At 34.8% G+C, this 20,936-nt stretch overlaps 1 protein-coding gene across 2 annotated transcripts in view; it reads right to left on the reverse strand.

Annotated features, from left to right (window-relative positions):
• ankrd50l (ankyrin repeat domain 50-like) overlaps nucleotides 1–20,936 on the reverse strand; it is a 79,535-nt gene that overhangs the window by 48,290 nt on the left and 10,309 nt on the right. For both annotated transcript variants that reach the window (XM_051926164.1, XM_051926165.1), the window contains exon 2: nucleotides 10,304–11,326. In XM_051926164.1, coding sequence (XP_051782124.1) covers nucleotides 10,304–10,704 — 401 coding nt within the window. In that variant the 5' untranslated portion in view covers nucleotides 10,705–11,326. The remainder of the gene's footprint in view (nucleotides 1–10,303; nucleotides 11,327–20,936) is intronic.

Genomic DNA, 20,936 nt, shown 5'->3' on the forward strand with positions numbered 1-20,936 from the left:
CTTTTATCAAACGCGGGAAGAAAGGTAACTGACGTTGTTCACTGTCTTTTAATACTGTGTAACCATACATATTAACACATGTCCAATTAAACGTGTGCATTTACGGGGTGATTTCTCAGGCTTAAAAGCTCGCCTTTTACTAAAAAGGTAAATGCAAAACTATTTTCAATCAGTTTACTGAAACGCTCCCGTTAAGGATTGCAATAACATATTCGCGAGATAAAAGAACGAAGTAGGGGGAAATGGAGGAACAGCCGCAAACAGCGAAGAGCAAAAAATTAATTAAACAATTGAGAACGGAGCGAGTTAAGCATACAAGCATGTTCATAAGGGAAACAAAGCACGGTGTAAAACGTAACTTTAAATTAAGTTTATAGAAACGCTCCCGCTGCGGATTGCAATAACATATTCGCGAGATAAAAGTTTAATGAGAAGACACGAGGTATAAACGAAGCACACGCCGTGGCGCAACGTTAGGGGCAACAGTTTCAACCATTCTATGATCTGCTTCTCGAAACTGAAAGACGGCACATGGCGGATGTTAGCCGACTTGCTGACCGCAACGTTAGGGGCTTCAACTATGGCGCTGACGCAACATCTCAGTGCCAACACTTTGCAGACTGTACTTAAAAGACACGCCCTCCTCACTGGACAGTTAAAAACACCAATCAAACTAACGATGACATCAAGTATTACCCAATCAAAAGTAGGAAAGGAGGCATCTTCATAAAATGCGTGTGGGATGATTTGCATGAGACGCTGCTTTAAAAAAAAAATGATAAAAAAAATACGGGATAAATCCCGTCCAGTATTGATTCAAAACGGGACGCGCAATTTAATTCTCAAACGCGGCACGATTCCGTATTTTAAAGGACGGGTGGCAACCCTACAGTGCCAGGTAACCACCCATACAATCAGATTGTGATTCAGACTAGGAATGCAATGAATGTAATTACCCCGATCTACATACAAGGTGAAAGTCTTGCAACATTCAAAGATGATGGTTTGGGATAATTAGTACTTATTAAGTACAACATTGAACATAAAAGAGCTTATGAAGCCTTGAACCGAAAAAAGCAAGATCTCAGAGATCGTAAAAAAAAAAAAAGGAGGTAATGTCGTTTTACTCGCTGTAGATTTTAGTCAAACATTACCAGTTATTCCACGAGGGAGACCAGCAGATGAACTCAACGCGTGTTTAAAATCCATGCTTCTCCCACGGTCGGTTATATGTCGCGTGTTCTCGGGTAGGTACACCAAAAAATGTATACATTTAAGCATGTAATGGGCAAAGAAAAAATGAGGTATACCCGAAGGCACTGCAGTAGTACTCAATGTAACTTTACTTCTTAAATGTTAATGTTTTACTGTTTAATAATTTATACGCTTCTTATATATTGTTCAAATTCTTTTATCAAAATACCAGTGACAGCGCAATGCACGATAACATGGAGTGAATACACCATACGCATCTGCCCACGGCCGCCCTGGTGTGCGCAGATAGGAGTTGATTCTAAAATAAAATAAACATAAAAAGAGTAATACATTCATCACCCATAAAGCGGATAGCAGACGTGACGTATTATATGTGTACCACATTTCAAGTCAATACGTGAAACGGTTTGCAAGCTACATGTGATTTAAAATCCTGGACAGACCAACGAAAAGCCACGGTAGCAAATTATAGAAGAAGATTTTACTGTTTAATAATTTATATTTATATGAAATGTGCTTCTTATATATTACTTCATATTCTCATATGATAATGATGTTAATGTTGTTTATATTGATTTCTATGTTATTGTAAGTGCATCTATGTGTGTATATGTATGTATGTATGTATGTATGTATGTATGTATGTGTATATATATATATATATATATATATATATATATATATATATACTGTATATATATATATATATATAAAAAATATATATATAAAAAATATATGTGTATATGTATATATATCTGTATATGTGTGTATATGTGTGTGTATATGTGTATATGTATATATATGACAGCAACACTCATAACAATGACAACACAATTACACTGACAATCATGTTACGTTATTTTTAAAATGTTTCCTTTACTTTTTCATAACCTCTTTAACACACTACTTCTCCGCTGCGAAGCGCGGGTATTTTGCTAGTTTACTACTAAAATATGAAAAAGTTTCTGTTTTAAAAATGTGTTTACACAGATTACTGTAGAAACGGAACACACATGAAATGCATGTGTTCCAAATAGCGATCTATTATTTCCGCGAACATTGAAACCGTGACTTCGCGGGGGTCTACTGTATATAAGTAATCTAGTTGGTTGCCATTTGATTATTCATATTAAAAATAAGCACATATGTTAACATATTCAAACACCATTTAAATGTTCTGGGTGCTGCATGCTTATCTTATGTGCCATTTTTTTTCCATTTTAGTTTTTAGCTTTTTCTTGTCTGTAAAGCATGAAGTGTTTGACTCGTGCACATTTCAATTAAAGACAGATGTGAAAACTGCAGTTTTCAAATGAATGTAACAACTGAAACATAACCCTTCACAAAAATTAAGTTTAGTCCAAGTATAAAGTGATATAATCTAAAGGAAAGTGTAGCCGGCTCATTGCCTCCTTCTACCTCAAATTCACTTAAGAAACCAAGACAAAAAAATCAATTGTGAGTGCTCAAACACGCTGAACTCAGTTATTAGTCATTTTATTTTCTCCATCTATGCTTCACTTCCAAAAGGCAATGTTCCCTAGCTATTTTTCTTTTATATAAAGTACAGCACCTTCTTTACTTGGTTTACAAATAAAATAATATAGTAAATGTTGCATTGCAACTGTTCTAAGTATTACCACTTCATTATTATAACTTTTCTAGTTGATGCCTGTATTTAAAGCAACTTATACAGAACATTGCTTCAGTTGGTTTGAGTGTTTATTGGGACACTCCCACATCAACAAAGGTAGAACAAAATATTAAAGTAATGCACAAAAAATGTGAATTGTAGTTAGTTCCATGGCTAGGATAAAAAAAATACACACGCATGATGACAGACTCCAACTTGATATGTTACAGTGCAGGAAGCAGCAACTGGTCAAGGAATAACATATGGGATTTCTCTCCTTTACAGTTTAAGCAAAAATGTAATACAGGTGGACCTGAATATTTTTTTCTATTTAACCTCATTGTTTCAGGCATTGATTGCCATGTCAGGAGACAGCTAAACTGTATGATGGCAGAGGTAACTAAAATAAGCTCTGTCAATGTCTTAAAACTCTTATCATTAACCCCAAGCATGACTTGGGCTCAGAATTCTATGTAATTACAGTTAACCCCAAGCCAGCCTCGGGGTGATGTTTAACAATCCACTTTACAGTGAAAAGTCAAAGTAACTCTCAGGTCAGTATTCTGCTGCCATTTAATTGATAAAAAAAATGTTATGCTGTAAAAATCATGACTATTTCCATGCAGGTTGCCATTCTAAGGGAGCTCATGAGAAATAATGTTTGGAGCAGAGTCTTCAACCAAAACTGGCATATAAACAAGAAGCAATAAAGACAGTTTTAAAACAAACTGAAACTGAACCATTAATTGAATTAAGCAATAATAGTGGCAGTGTGAAGTGGTCATTATACATTGATACAAACAATGAAACTGATGCGTAAGGAATTGCACAACTGAACAACTGTGATATGCCTGGTGAATTCTGTCACCTGAACTATGGTGCAAGTTGGTGCATGGCAAAATGACTGTTAATCTTGTACACAAATTAAAGACATTAGCTCCCTGGGCACTGTTCATAATGCAGCAACTGTCAATGATCACGTCAAGGGGATTGTGGAAGCCTTGAACCATGGAAGCCTGCACAATAATACAAGTGGTGTGTTGACTGTGTAGGTCAGGTACTGTCATTCTACTCTCTCAAGCAACAGAAAAAAAAATAAGAAAAGTACACAAAGAAACATACTTGTGACGTCCCAGTTGCAATGGTTTGTATCTTTTCATCTTTGTTGTCTAATATTTTTTAAACACACATTCAAATTATACTTGAATTGTGACATTCAACCTGACTGCCCTAATACAGTAAGCAATTAATGACAAAGAAACATCAACCTTACTGAATGTGGTTTTAGAACCAAAGAAACAAAGCATACAGTATCCAGGCATAACCAAACCAAAATAATCTCAATCATGGAAAGTTCCCATCACACATTCACGGTTTGTGGGAAAACTCTGCACCTCTTGGATTTCTGTGAGTATACACTGGCATGTAAATGTATGTAAACCCTATATTTATGTATAAATTGGTCTTTAAATACAGTCTGATCTTAATCTATGTTACAAAAATGTTCAAACGCATTCTACTTTAATTACACACAACTTATTGTACTGTTCTTTTACATCTCTCTATATCTATATCTATATATAGATATAAAAATCCAACATCTGTCTGTCTGTCTGTCTGTCTGCTTTTCACCAGAGAACTACTTAATGGATTTAGATCAGGCTTTTTTCTATAATTTGCTTGAACATTCTGGTTGATTTTGCACCTTCTCTCATCGCCCTGTGTATTATAGTTCGGTTGGAGCACCAATTTATTCACGAGAATTTGAGAGAAAGGCTGCGGGCTGATGGGAAGGGAAGGCATGACCTAAGTAGTAGGGGGGCAGGTAGGGCCATCCTCACTCACGTGCCAGGCTCCTTTCGGGTCACTGTACCTCTCGCCACATGTTGGAGCATACCTTGCCTCCACTTAGCTAGCGATACCTGTTTGTTCAACACACATTATCATATAGAGATTGTTAAAGAGTAACGTTTGGCATCAATGAAACAAGATTAGAGGTGTGGTTTAGATAAACTTTGACAATTAAAAAAAGACCCAAAAATTTTGAGTTTGCTATTCAAAAGAAGCTTCTCAGTAAAAGGTCTCAGAGCTACCATCAATAATTGTTGATTTGCATAATGCTGGAAAGGGTTCAGAGTTTTTTTTAAGAGTTCAGAAATTCATCAGTCCACAGTTACACAAACTATATATAAATTGAGATGATTTAGTACTATGGCTACTCCAGCCAAGATAACTCTGAAGACATGTAGAATGCTCAATGAATTAAAAAAAAGAACTCTAGAGTGGAACAGGCTAACATCTCTATTCGCGAGTCTACCATATGCAAAAACTGAACAGGGAAGGTGCCACTGCTCTCCAAAAAAATAAAAAAACATTGCTGCATTCCTGAAGTATGCCAAACAACACTTAGTCACTCCATAACACTTTTGGGAATATGTTTTGTGTATTGAAGAAACTAAGGTTGAATTGTTTCAGAAAAATACACAGTAGTATATATGGTATAAACAGGACTCTGCATACCAACATAAAAACATCATCACAATGGTAAAAATACAGTAAAGGGAGCATTATGATTTGGGGCTGCTTTGCTGCCCAAGGCCTGGCAGATTGCTCTTATATTCCCAAGCTTATTGAGGTGTCTGACAGGATAATACTGTATGAGGTTGGCTGTCCACCAGCTGAACCTCAGTAGAAAGTGGTGATGCAGCATAACAATTTCCTAACTAGTTTCCTAACTATCTTACTTCAATAAATAAATAAATAATCCTCCTTTTGGAAGGGCCCAGTCAAAACTCAGACATTAACCCCATTGAGATGGTGTGTAATGACCTGAAGAGAGTCATTCATACCACAGATCCCGAGAATATGGCTGAACTGAAGCAGCTCTGTAAGGAAGAATGGTCCAAAATTCCTCCTGAATGTTATACAAGTCTGATATGCAGCAATAAGATCCACTCAATAGAAGCTACTGCTGCCAAACAAGGTTTTATCAATTATTAAATCTAATGGTTCAATTACTTTTTCCACAGCAATGTGAATGTTTGATGGGTGTGTTCAAAAAAGACACGAAACACTTTAATACCTTCTGAATTATTAGCGTAAGCATATTTCTTTGTCTATACTTGTGACTTGGATGAAGATCAGGTCACATTTTATGAGCAATCCATGCAGAAAACCAGGTAATGCCAAAGGGTTCACATACTATTTCCTGTAATTGCAGTATAAGATTAATGGAATTGGGTCAGTTAACATTTGGAAGAGTAAAGTTTCTGAAACTTCATTATAAAATTGTCAAGTGGGAATACACTGTAGACGTGAAGTAAACAAAAAGACCTTATACAACTGATGCAAGGTAAACTTATCTAAAAATATATACCTTCATCAAAACTATAAAATTATTTTGGTTTAACAAAGTGTTAGAATTTTTTTTTGTTAATTTTCCTACTTTACAACCTGAACCAAGATAAAGTATGAATAGACGGACTCTAAATAATTCAACCAATTACATTATATTGAACTACATAATAACAGTTCACAAAAATGTACTTTAACCACTTCTAAAAATAAGCAAACAATCCACTGAAGCATTCTAACTCTTCAAGAAGGTGATCAAATCAACCTGAGCCAAATGAATTATGAATAATTTATAACAGGATGTGCTATGAATCAGCGCAGTCATCTGTTCACTCTCTAGAAAATGTTTTACAAGGATTTTAGAAACTCAGCAAAACAACAGTTCCAAAGGAAGAACAGAAGACCAAATTCAGTATTAAAAAAACTAATACTTTTCAAACATTTTATTGTTTCCTTCATTTGTTTAACTGATTGTATACAATCAGGATTTATTTCACCTTTTGCCACAGTCTAGCTTCCCAAGTTCATTCTTACAAGTTTGGTTTAATAAATGTTGAATTAGTGGTGGTTGCACAGGTGGGAGAAGAGGATGTGTGTGAGATCACTGCTGCAGATGATACTCTGGCATACATGATTTTAAAAACCTGTCAACTGAGGACCTTGCTTCTCAAACTACACACTCTTTAGTTGAGCATGAAGGCACTTTCTTTTCCTATCCTGGTCCAGTTTGCCCTCTACTTTTAAAATATTACTGGATGCTTCTGAAGGAAATCTACAGTTACTTGGCAATCTGTGACATGGAATAACCTCCAATTCACAAAATAACTGCTTCCTCAGAAATCTGTTTGGGTCAATTTTGAACCCAGACCTGAAATTTAGAAATGCTAGTACCTTGCAACCCCATTAAAGGCAACTTCCTTGGTTTATTGAACACAATAACAGGTTCCAGCTATGCTAAGATAGTTAAAAAGTTTCTTTTATAACCAAATAGCATTTAGACATAATTAATTAATGATGAGCTAAGAGAGTTTATCATTAGGACACTGGATTAAAAGGTGCTGAAAATGGGGTTTGCCGTCATAAGAAAGTATAAATTAATAATTTCTAGCGGTAATAGCCATTTGTAATATTAGTAATGTCTTGGCTATATTTGTAAATTAATATAAAAGTATCTTGATAAAAAAGTATTGATTTCTATCAAAATCATGACTATTTCTGGGTGATTCCAAACTTTTGAATGCTAGTGTATGCATACATAAATATTCGTTAACATACCATACATAGTGCTTTGAAAAAATATTCATTCCTCAACTATTTTAACATTTTATTCTCTCAGTTTCTAAACTTACAATAAAGAAAGAATGTTTCTAGCTAATCTACAAAACATTATCCAATATCAAAAGAAAAAAATCATGAGTGGTCTCCCCTAGACTTTCTCGTATACTTAGATATGGAGATGGATATTTAATAATTACACCACAGGAGAGTGATTATATTTTTACATTATGTACATTAATAAAGTATCTATCTATTAAAGAACCATCAACAACAAATAATATATTGAACAATTATTATAAAATTAAAGTTGAATAAATCGGACTCTGCAGCTGCATGAATAAAAGGTAAAGTACCACTTCTGGTTAATGGAAATAACCCAAAGGTAGACAGAAATCTATGTTTTGTACCTAATACTTGTATGCAAAATTTAGTTGACCTAACTGAAAGCGTACTCAGTTATCATGTTTACATATACATACACACACACACACACACACACACACAATTCCAAAAATGGTATTTTCGGACTTAATACAATAACCAGCATTTAATGTGCTACTTTAGTTACTATGGGATCTGAGAGACTCTAGTAAATTTAACATTGATTGTAAGACGTTCTACTTTAATGACAAAATAAACTACGAGATTTAAGTGGACATTTCAACCTTTTTTTCCCCCACTTTGTCCCTATTTTTTTACTTTTCTCTATACCCTAATACGCTTCTGTAAGACATTCAGATGTTGGGCTATGACTCGCCTTTTCACAGTGAGTTTGATATCTGACCACTTCCTTTTTTTATTTCGGGCACTGTGCGACTTTCTGAACTTGAAATTCCGAGTTGCTCCGCCACTCTGTATCACTCAATCAACTTCCTTTTGTTGTTTATACCACTGCTTAATCCAACAAATAATATATTTTGCTGAAATTCTTTTTTTCCCATATGCTTTTGTCACTGTCTTTTAACCAAACACTGAACGGGGAGGGTAATATTTATATTGATTTCCATATTAAAATATACAAAATTCTGGAAGGAGTCGGGGTGGGCCGGCAGGCACATGTGTTACTTTTCACACTGACAGGGATTTATGGATCTTAAGTGCGTGAAAGTTGGCTTACACACGGTTTTATACATCTGAATTTTTTTGTGCGTATGAACATTTCCACTTTTTTCCATATCTAAGTTATATGCACAGCGCTATGCATGGATCCCCAGATACTTCCCTAAAATCTTTTGGATATTAGCAAATGGCAAATTCACATTAGATACCTGTATAGCTCTTTGAGGGCTAAAGAAGCCTCAGGGTTGCAGTTATCCTAGGAGCTATCAGAGAGACACTGTGGCTTGGAAACTTATGTCCACCTTTGCCCGAAGAAGTGCTTGTGAATCTTTGGAGTGCGTTTAGAGCTGCCTTACTGCAAAGTCCGGAGTCTGGATGTGTACTCACTGAACAGTGCAGTAATCATTTTGAATAGAGATTGAATCAGAAGATGGATTGTAAAATAATAAACTAGCCAAGATCAAAACTGGTTAAGACAAGATTTAGCAAACATGAGACATGAGACAAAAATCCTAAAGTAACAAAGTATAGAAAGAATGTCAGGAACCAAAAACAATGAATAGAGACAAAGCCAAAACTTTATATACAAGTCTTAGTTGAGGGACATTCATTTTTATAAAACAGATTCATTTAAATGCTCAAAAACAAAAACACTAGGTATTAGGTTGTATGAAACTTGGATAATGAAGCCACTTTATGACTGGACACGAGACATCACCTGGCAACCTGTGAATGCAGTCAGAACTACAGGCACAAGACATAGCAGAACCCATAATGAAAAAAAGATGGCACCTCGGAAAACAAATTTACTTCTAAACACCATTAAAAACAAATCTGATTCAAAAAACAATGTGTCAACTAGGTTCCTTGACTTCTAAAACCTCTAAAACAAAGTTTCAATTACTTTTTAAGGCCAAGAAGAAACTGTAAGAAAATGAAAAATAAATGTCAGATCATGACAGGAGGCAAGCTAAGGCAAGGAATGGGCCAGGGTCATGAGATAGTGGAGGAAGAGACAAAAGAAGGAAATGATTTTGTGTAAGATTTAACGTGTACAATTTGGTGAGTTACCCCATCTACACAAAAACAGGTTCAAGATCAATGTAAGAAGTCTTAAAGAGATAACAGAGTTTTGTTGGTTTTAATTTATAGTAAAGATGAGAAAGATATATAATCAAAGACACATTTCTTTGGTGTCATTATAAGGTGTGATCAGTTGGTACAATGTTCCTTTTGCTCTTAAACAATATAGTCTGTCAGTTGTAAATCTGCTTACCTGAAATGATGATCCGTGCCTTTTAGAACACTACAATCCGTTGTATTTATACACAGGATACGGGAATTTAACAGGAAAATTATAATATTGAAAGTTACTAAGACTTTATAGACTATAAACTCTCTCACAGCTTCCATGTGAAAAGAAACCCTTTACTGATACATCATCCCAGACTAACCGAAGATTTTCATACTAGGTTGGCATCACTTTTTTCTAACTCCTACACAAATATGTTACCAATGGCAACTCCATGAAATCACACAAAGCAAGTATTTTAGAATGGGTGAGTCACTTAAAACATATCTAGATCAAATGCTTATTAATTTGGCAATTTAACCAACAGAATTAAACTAAAAAGACTACTTCTAATAACAATACCTACATATTTCAGATATTTAGGAAATTATTACTTTTCGTGTCTAACTATTAACTGCAAGTTATATATAAATACTTAATAGTGCATTAGAAAAAGGTATAATTTTTCTTACTTTTTAAAGGTTTCATCAGGGTCTCTTTCACACTGGATTGGCTCCAAAGCCGCCTGCACAGAGGGATCCTCTAATTTTTCATTGTACCCTTGCAATAATGGACTCTGACGAAGTTGCTCAACTAGTCCCAGAATAAATCTGTGCACATGTAATGTTCTGGTATCTTCTTGTTGACAGAAGTGATAAGCCAAACAGCGGGAAGCAAGATGAACACTTTTTCCTGTCTCAGAAGTGGGCCAGAGAATCTCTGTACAGAAAGCTGTTTTTCCACTACCTGACCCTCCTGTTACCAGAACTCCTGCAACACGGCCGGAAGATCGAGTTTCCAGCCAATGCTGAAGTTTTAAAAGCGCCCACTCCCGGCAGTAGAACTGCTTGCCCCGCAACAGACTGGAACTCATTTCTGAGCAGGACAAGAGTCAACTAGTTGTCAGCCCATTTTTTAAGAAGAGATAGAGAAAGCAGAGCAAGCAAAGAAAAAGCTGCCATGAACGTCACACTGTAATATTTTCATCGAATTCCGGAACTGAACTTTACTCCCAGGGATAGATCAGCAGCAGTTCATCAGGAGAAAAAAATAATTTGGGCAGTCCTCATTTTGATTTCATTGACCAGGAAGAACCTGTTTCCATGCCTCACTTCTTGCAAATTTTTCTTTTATTATGACACTGTCAAGCAACAACATGTGCAACAATGCACAAAAGCAAAACTGTAGCTGTAATACTAATGCCAAATGATAATTTATTTCACAAATGATGCATTTCATTATCAGTTGTGAAACAAACTACCTTAAATATGAATAAGCTGTCTTTTGCACTTGACCTATGAAAGCTCTAAAAACAATTGAATTTTCTAGCCCCATTTAAAATGAATGAAGGGTTCAAAGCCAGCTGAACATTCATCCATTGTCTTGTGCTATATGAAGAGGTGAATCTTCTTCTTCGCCAACAGGTCCTCTGTGTAATGGGCTTCAGTTTACAATTGTGAGGGAAAAAATTTAAATCTGGCATGTCAGGACTTGCACTAGAAAAAGACAAAAAAAAAAAAAAAAAAAAAAGAGAGGAAGTGTCAATGTGTAAGCAAATAAATTGCACCATAAATATGTTTAAACAAGGTTAAAGTTCACAGATACAAGAAAGTAGTTCTCAGCAGTGTCAAATACTACTCTTTAAATCCAGGAGCATTGCCAAGTCACACACACCACACTCCAGCACATTCCAGCTAACTTTGGAATGATAATTGTTTTTCTTTATCATAATTAACCATTTATATTTTAACAGCTACCTGTGTGATCTCGTTGAATTATTGCACCATTATTGCTTACTGCCTCATCTTGGATTTACAAGATGAATTGCTCTGCAAATTGTAATGTTTTAGATATAATGTTTTAAAGCAGAAAAAAAAATCACAATTAACATTGATGGTATAAAAACAGTTCTTTAACACACTCACAGAAATTCCAAGTCTCATGGTTTCTTTGCAACCCCCACCTGAACAGAAACAGATCTGGCCAAACATTAGGTATTTCATTCGACTGACTTTAAATCAAATAAATATAGAATGTTTTTTAAAACAAAAGACTCTCAATGGTAATGCTGAAAATTACTACTCTTGGATGGAAACTTTCCTCCTGTCAAAGCTACCTACAATTTCACGGATCACTTCTGTTGTGAGAATGATATACTGTATGTCTCCTACAGTGTTGAGTGAAGAGCATAAAACTTCCCAACATACTGTCTTACTGATGGCTTGCTTGCTCCATAAAGACTGGATAGGATATCAAAGCCATCTCCAGTGGCAGGACACCATAATGCAATTATGACACACTTTGACAGATACAGCACATACTTTTGAAATCTCATGTTTTTCAAGGGTGTAGTCTTTAGCAAATATAGAAATATTTGAAGCAATGCCTACAGAGACTGGACTGCCAATCACAGTCATTGAATGATCCAAACGGATTTTATCCCACCAATCTTGACCCTGTTCATGCATCCAGACTGACTGCAGCACACTTGCTACTTTCAGTACTGCAACAGCTGCAAACATTATAGAACCTTCTCTGTCTTTCTTGTCTACTCTTAATAATATGTCGCACAGATTTTTTTTCTGTGGGCTATCAATAAAATACATGAAACAGATTGCTAATTTGCATTTTGCATGGAAAAATGCAATTGGAATTTTACCTGTCTACTAAAGACAAATTTAATGTAAATGCAATCGGAGTACAATGCTTTTATAGCCTACCTGTATTCAATTGGGATGCAACTGACTAGTGTAAACATGTTCAGTCAAGTGGTTCAAATCATCGGCAAAGTAACTTCCTTCAATGTTGTAAGTAATTAATCGTACCTAATGATATCATCTGTTGAACATAAGTCTACTCTCAAGGAATTTCTCCCTATAGAGATTACACATGAAGAGAAATTGAACACTGCTATAAAAACATCAGACAGAGGGCAGGATTAATTTTCCTACTCATTTTTTCAATAAAGAGTATTTTACACAATGTTCCCTAATATTACTGTATGTTTAAATACTGTGCTGAAAAGAGCAAAATCTTTCATTTTTCAGTTCTTTAAATTAACAGAAAAAGACAAGACTATAAATGAGAAGGTCCAGCATTACCTGTGACAAAACAAATTTCAGAACTTCCATTAAAAAATAATTTCATGAAGAATAAAAATTTCTGTAACCACTAAAATGTCCATATAAGGATAAAAGAGAATAAACTGCAAATAGCATGACTAATATGTTGCAGTTCTCAAAATGTATTTATTATATGGCCCCCAATCAACATTTCACAACTGTTAGAAAAAACCTGAAGGATTTGGAAAAAAAATAAATAAATGCATCTGCCCTTGGATGTGAAACAGAAATTGGAAGAAGGCCAAAGTCTTCATCAATGACTTTCCCCATACATCAAAAATATATTATGCAGCCAAATCACTTCAGCTTCAGATACAGCCCCCTACCGGTCTAAAAAACTATTCCCACACAGTTCAAGTAAAAGCAAACTGTTACTTCTACATCATGTTTATCAAGCTCAGAGATTTATACAGATTTATAAATATAAATCAGCAACCGACGTACATAACCATGAAATATTTAAAAATATAAGCACACATACAGTGGTGTGAAAAACTATTTGCCCCCTTCCTGATTTCTTATTCTTTTGCATGTTTGTCACACAAAATGTTTCTGATCATCAAACACATTTAACCATTAGTCAAATATAACACAAGTAAACACAAAATGCAGTTTGTAAATGGTGGTTTTTATTATTTAGGGAGAAAAAAATAATCCAAACCTACATGGCCCTGTGTGAAAAAGTAATTGCCCCCTGAACCTAATAACTGGTTGGGCCACCCTTAGCAGCAATAACTGCAATCAAGCGTTTGCGATAACTTGCAATGAGTCTATTACAGCGCTCTGGAGGAATTTTGGCCCACTCATCTTTGCAAAATTGTTGTAATTCAGCTTTATTTGAGGGTTTTCTAGCATGAACTGCCTTTTTAAGGTCATGCCATAGCATCTCAATTGGATTCAGGTCAGGACTTTGACTAGGCCACTCCAAAGTCTTCATTTTGTTTTTCTTCAGCCATTCAGAGGTGGATTTGCTGGTGTGTTTTGGGTCATTGTCCTGTTGTAGCACCCAAGATCGCTTCAGCTTGAGTTGACGAACAGATGGCCGGACATTCTCCTTCAGGATTTTTTGGTAGACAGTAGAATTCATGGTTCCATCTATCACAGCAAGCCTTCCAGGTCCTGAAGCAGCAAAACAACCCCAGACCATCACACTACCACCACCATATTTTACTGTTGGTATGATGTTCTTTTTCTGAAATGCTGTGTTCCTTTTACGCCAGATGTAACGGGACATTTGCCTTCCAAAAAGTTCAACTTTTGTCTCATCAGTCCACAAGGTATTTTCCCAAAAGTCTTGGCAATCATTGAGATGTTTCTTAGCAAAATTGAGACGAGCCCTAATGTTCTTTTTGCTTAACAGTGGTTTGCGTCTTGGAAATCTGCCATGCAGGCCGTTTTTGCCCAGTCTCTTTCTTATGGTGGAGTCGTGAACACTGACCTTAATTGAGGCAAGTGAGGCCTGCAGTTCTTTAGATGTTGTCCTGGGGTCTTTTGTGACCTCTCGGATGAGTCGTCTCTGTGCTCTTGGGGTAATTTTGGTTGGCCGGCCACTCCTGGGAAGGTTCACCACTGTTCCATGTTTTTGCCATTTGTGGATAATGGCTCTCACTGTGGTTCGCTGGAGTCCCAAAGCTTTAGAAATGGCTTTATAACCTTTACCATTTTGATAGATCTCAATTACTTTTGTTCTCATTTGTTCCTGAATTTCTTTGGATCTTGGCATGATGTCTAGCTTTTGAGGTGCTTTTGGTCTACTTCTCTGTGTCAGGCAGCTCCCATTTAAGTGATTTCTTGATTGAAACAGGTGTGGCAGTAATCAGGCCTGGGGGTGGCTACGGAAATTGAACTCAGGTGTGATACACCACAGTTAGGTTATTTTTTAACAAGGGGGCAATTACTTTTTCACACAGGGCCATGTAGGTTTGGATTTTTTTTCTCCCTAAATAATAAAAACCATCCTTTTAAAAACTGCATTTTGTGTTTACTTGTGTTATATTTGACTAATGGTTAAATGTGTTTGATGATCAGAAACATTTTGTGTGACAAACATGCAAAAGAATAAGAAATCAGGAAGGGGGCAAATAGTTTTTCATACCACTGTATATGTGTTACTGAGATCTACACACTTCAGCTAAGATTTAATAGAAATCATACTAACATAACATAAACAAAGTATATGATAAATTGACAATAAAGGAGAGGTAAAACTAAAAATTCTACTTAATGGCATTTCAAAGTAAAGGATCATATGGGGCGTTCCAGGTCCATTTGCAAAAAGTAAAATAATAGCTTGGCAGAAATATACCAACTGGTCGACATCAACCACCTTAAAGCAGTATTTAGAAAGTAACTCTAAAGTTAACTGGAAGCTGAAGTGAAAAATAATAACAGCTGTATTTTTAAATTCCACCCATCCATTTTTTAGAGTTGGAATGTAAAGTTTAATTAATGCAAATCCAAGAAAATCAAAAAGTAACCCGTAACTACTCATGCTGCGGTAAAGACAATTGAGATGTGCCTATAGCGCCACATGAAGAAAAAAGATTTTTCCCACACTGATTTATAGATTATATCATTTTCAAGAAGCACAAAGAAAAAACATCCAGAAGCTCACCGTGTAATACAGTAGATCCTAGTGAAGAAGAAAGACTAGATGTTTTTGTCAATACAAACAAGCAGCAAGGTAAATGTGGTTCAACAGTAGGCAACACATTTTTGGGAAATTACTTTACAACAGTAATATCAGCTACATAAAATGTATGCCCTTACAAATGACAATTTTAAAACACATTTACTTTTCATTTTCTACATGCTAAAGATCCAAATAGTGCTGCATATTAGGTTAACTTGTTAAAAAAAAAAAAAAAAAAAAAAAAAAAGATGTTTACCAAGACTTACCTTAATTTCTAGTTCTTACTAGAGAACACTAGTTTGGTCAGTAATGCTTAAGACTTTGTTTTTTAACACCACATAGAAAACGTAATGCAGTTATGGTGTTTATGGAAATGTGACCTGATGGACCTTTCTGGAAATGCTTGTGAGCTTTGGAGAATAAAGTATATTTTAATTGAATTGTTATTTCAAAAAGGCTTGCTTTGTATGTACATAAATAGAAAAAGGACGGTAAAATCCACCAAACTGTAAAGTGGTGTATGTAAGAGCTAATACAAGTGTCTATTAAGGCTTGACTACACAAAATAATAATTGATTAATGATACAAAATGAAAAATCCCAGTGCTATACCTTCTTGAAAAACTTATTCCTTTCTCTACAAAAACCCACCCACCGTGTCATTGTCTCATTTAACTGGTATATAAAAACATGTATTGCTGCTAATGAACAAATACCAGCTGCAGGATAAACAGTACAATCTACAGCACCAAACATCTGGACATGGTTTGTTTAGTGCAAATGGACAGATATAAATTGCTTAAAAACAACAATGGGCAGTCAGACATAAAACAGATAAAATTTGGACCAAAGTATCATCTTGGCAAACTTGGCTACAGGATGCCATTTCCAGTACAAATGGAAAAAGCCTGTTTCAGATTGTAGTTCTGAGGAGAGATTTCTTTTAATATAACTTAAAGTGCTCTTTGCTAATGCTGAAATGCCACTGCCTGAGAGTGACACAAAATCTTTATTATTAGCCAGCACCTTAAGACAATTCCTCTTAATCAAGACAAATTCAGAAACAAAAACTGTCACCTACTGAGTTGTTACTAACTATGGCGCAAACAGTGACGCTTTCAAATAAACCGATTTCTTAATATAACAAGAGGAGTTTAACATCCTATTATCAACTCACTACTTAAAATATGTTTCCTGTTTTTTTTAAACATTGTCGAGTGGTGTAACTAAGCTGAAATTTCTAGAACTGCGTAATTTACTAAATATGAAACATTATAAGTACTCCTATATAATGAGCACAAATATTTTTCTGTTCAAAAATTTCATCTGTAGCCTGTAAGAAAGTATTTAACTTAAGAAATTGTTAATAAAATAACATCATTCTGATTTTATGCATTTCACAGTTGCTGGTTTGTTGGGTGGAGGCGTTTAAAGCTTATCCTGGCAGTACTGGGTGAAAGGCAGGAACCAACCTGAGATGGAGTGACAATCTATAATCAAGGCCACTCTTGTACACGCCATGCTTGAGTCAAACTTGGAACCACCAATAATTCTAACAAGCACACATCATGAAAATTAAGCAATTAAGCACAGTGATAGTATACAATATACACCATTCATAATATATTAACACACTATGCTATGTAAAGCATAATCGGCACGGTGGACTAATGGGTAAAAAAAAAAAACACAATTTATTCCCTTAAAGGAACAAAAACAGTATTCATTTTGCTGTTTTTCACAAAAATTGACTAAATGCTATTTTTAGCATATCTTACAAAATTCACTTCATAATATAACCAGTAGCCAAGCCTTGAAGCCACCAAGTGATAGTGGTTAGAAAAAGGGTTTAATTTAGTTAAAGGTAAACAAGCAACAGAAAAGAATATACCTGCCAATACTTTTCCTGCCTTTAAACAAAACAAAAAAAAGTCCTTTTTCTTTTAGGCATACAACAACTTCTAAAGACAAAAAGCTGTATGTGTGCAATACTGAAAATGCCTGTGGGTATGGTGAAATTGCAAAACCACAGCTGAGGTTTGTACAGTTTCGGTTTGAAACTGACTAAGCTGCAGCTTTTGAAATAAGGAAAGCTGCGACATCTTCATGTAAACCAAAATGTTTTAATATTTCTGCAGTTTGTTGAACATTGTTTGATATAGTCTCTTTTATAGAGAACATTATTCAAACCTATTTGAAATGAGCAGTAAAATTTATAACATGCATATTCTCTAATGCTAGAGGCATTAAACTACTTGGTGAAGTGGCCAGTTACCAGAAATGGAATTTGAACTAATTATGTTTCTTTCCTTTTATATATTATCATACTGTACATGAAAATACAGAATCCATACTGAATGCCATCCTTATGCAGGCTATATGTTTAGTATTGCTTCCACATTTCTGCAATAGAAGCACAAGCATGTCTTATGGGTTCAAGTCCAACATTTTAACATTAGGCCAGATTGCGGGATAACAGTCATTTTTTAAATTTTATTTTAATGAGCTGATTTTCTTTTCCCAGTAGTATTAACTATAATGATTAGCTTTGCAAAAATGACAGTATCCCTGTAGCAAACAACATTTTTAAAGTTTTCCCTAATGTCAAACTTAACAAGAGTGCATCTCTCTATTTTACTGAACTGGCTGGGGTCAGCTTAAAGTAAAATGTACTTCACAAACAGTACTGCTAATGCCGAGAACAACATAACATTTCATTCTAAAGGATTAGAAGCACAATATATAGATTCAAAAGCAATCTAATTACAATTTTAATGACAATAAAATACATCTCATAGAAGGAACATACTTAATTTTTCTACTTGGAATGCTACAGGTTTATAACTAAGCAATACTGATTACAAAGTAAAACCTTTGGACCACAAAACAAATATATTTTCTTAAAGTGCTGATAAAAGCCAAAAGGGACAAACAAAAAAAAAAGAATCACATATCAAAAAATACAAAATAAATTTACTTTTTAAGTGGTCTGCATTGCTTTCTCATCCTTTGAGGGACCCACATTCAGCTACACTCTGGACTCACATCAGTGGGCATGTTTGTGAGTCCTTATGTGTGTGGGTTTTCTTATCTCGTATCATAAAATGAATATGTTGACTGAGTTAGTGTAGTAATATGCCCTGCTATAAGTTGTGGAATGTGTTTCAAATTAATTTGTGCCTATTAGGATCATTTTTAGCCATCCAGAAGTCCGTAGGATGGACACTGGATTATTCAACTCTAAACACAACAGAGTCTCCAACAAACACGTGACTCTCTCATTTTTAAGTCTTAAAATACAAATTTCTGGCTACTTGGTAGAAATATCTTACTTATTATAACCTTTATCAATATTTTTTCTCTTTCTGTTATTTTACCCACCGTATATTTCAGTAAGTAAAGAATACTCCACCCAAAAATTATATTTTGTTTAAATGTTTGTTACAACACATGTTTCAGTCAAGAACATTTTTTAATCTCTCGTTTTCATTTAGAGCAACGCAAAATGTTGAAATTAAATGCAGACTTTTTAGGAGGTAACCGTTAATAATATTTTAGCAAAAAATGTACATATTTTGCAAGTTGTGACCATACAAACGGATAACGGACATTAGGGCTGCCAGATTTACCATAAAAATAAGGTCTGAATATTCAAATTTAAAATAATTTTCAAATATATTCAAACATGAGATTAATCGTTTTTTGACTGTTACTACAAAACACATGGAATAATATGTAAATAAAATATTTTTGGAGGGTGTATTCCTTTAAACAAAAAAATGCTTTAGTTCATTACATGTCAGTCTCATAAGTAGATAGGGTTGGTCTACTTCTTTAAGGAAAACCATTTTTATTAGTGCTATATGTATTTTTTTTAACTTGCATAAAGCTATTTTAAACAAACATTCTAAATGTTGATCTCATGAACAAAAGAGTGTGGTTCTAAATATTTTCATCTTGCAGGTTTTCAATTTGCATATTTCTTAAGGCATGTGACTGAAAGAATTGGCAAATTATGTACTGTAATTCTTCCCAGGTGCATGACATTAGTTAAAACAATTAAGCATAAGAACAACATGCAAAAATATTTTAGTCAAACAACTAAATGCACTCTTGCATGTAAAATTCGAAATGCAAAATTTTCTATTCACTCAGTTTTGACTGTCTGTAGTACTAGGGTGTTGTACTGTGTTAGCCATTATGAATGTAGAGAAAAGCCAAGCAAAATGACACCTTTTATTGGCTAACTAAAAAGATTACAATATGCAAGCTTTCGAGGCAACTCAGGCCCCTTCTTCAGGCAAGACAGTTTTGACCAAAAGCTAATATGCTGTACTGTTACCATCTCATACTACAGTATAGATAGTTTTATAATAGTTCTATAGCTTTACTGGAGATATGTTTTGTGCTTGGTATGATCGTCATCATTTCTGGCTGTTATTACTAAGCTACTACTGAAATTTATACTTTATTAGTTAACAGCACTTTAATCAGTGATGTAAGGAGAACAGCATTTTCCATTTTGACTTTACTTTTATTTTTAATTATTACAGCACCTTATATGCATATGTCTGTAGGAATTAATCCAATTATCAATATATCAATATAGCCTACAAGAGTACGAGTATACTTTGCTCCAGATTTATACTACCTGTTTAATATAAAAATATATTTTCCACTTGTGCTTGATCTCAGGTTACAATATTAGCAATTAAACATTAAAATGATTCTAAATTTGCCTAGTGTGAGTGTGGGCATGTCAGTAAGTGGACCCTGCAATGGACTGGTTTCTGCTTTGCTCCTGATACAGTTGGGGTGGGCATCAGTCTCCTATGACCCTGAAATGGATTATGGGAAACATTATACTATGACAGAATATTCACTTTATACTACATGAAACAGAATAAGGGCCATATTTTTTTGTTAAGTGTCAGGTGCTTTGCCTTTTTTTTTTTTTTTTTTATATATATATATATATAAATATGCTGCACCTGAAATCTTCACCCTTCAGTGTTTCACATCAGACAGTTATGAAACCAGTGGATGCTCACAGGTTTATATTCTATTTCTGGCTCAGACCTTAGCTACACCACTGGAAGTAACCAAAATTTTCAAATAAAAAAAAATTGTAAAAATTGTTGAGCCATGCAAAGCAGTACAAAAATATTTTTAAAGATGCTTTTTGCCTTATAAGAAGCCAAAGCCTATCCCAGCCTGGTAACAGGCAGGAAACAACTCTAGACAAAGGTACCAGACAAAGCAAGCAAGTAAGTAACAAAGCAAGATGTAACTGCAAAACATTGCACTATGAAGGCTTCTGTTTGTTGTCTTGACTAACACATCTCACATAAAC

The sequence above is a fragment of the Erpetoichthys calabaricus genome, chromosome 4, assembly GCF_900747795.2.
Source record: "Erpetoichthys calabaricus chromosome 4, fErpCal1.3, whole genome shotgun sequence".
Classification (NCBI taxonomy): Eukaryota; Metazoa; Chordata; class Cladistia; order Polypteriformes; family Polypteridae; genus Erpetoichthys; species Erpetoichthys calabaricus.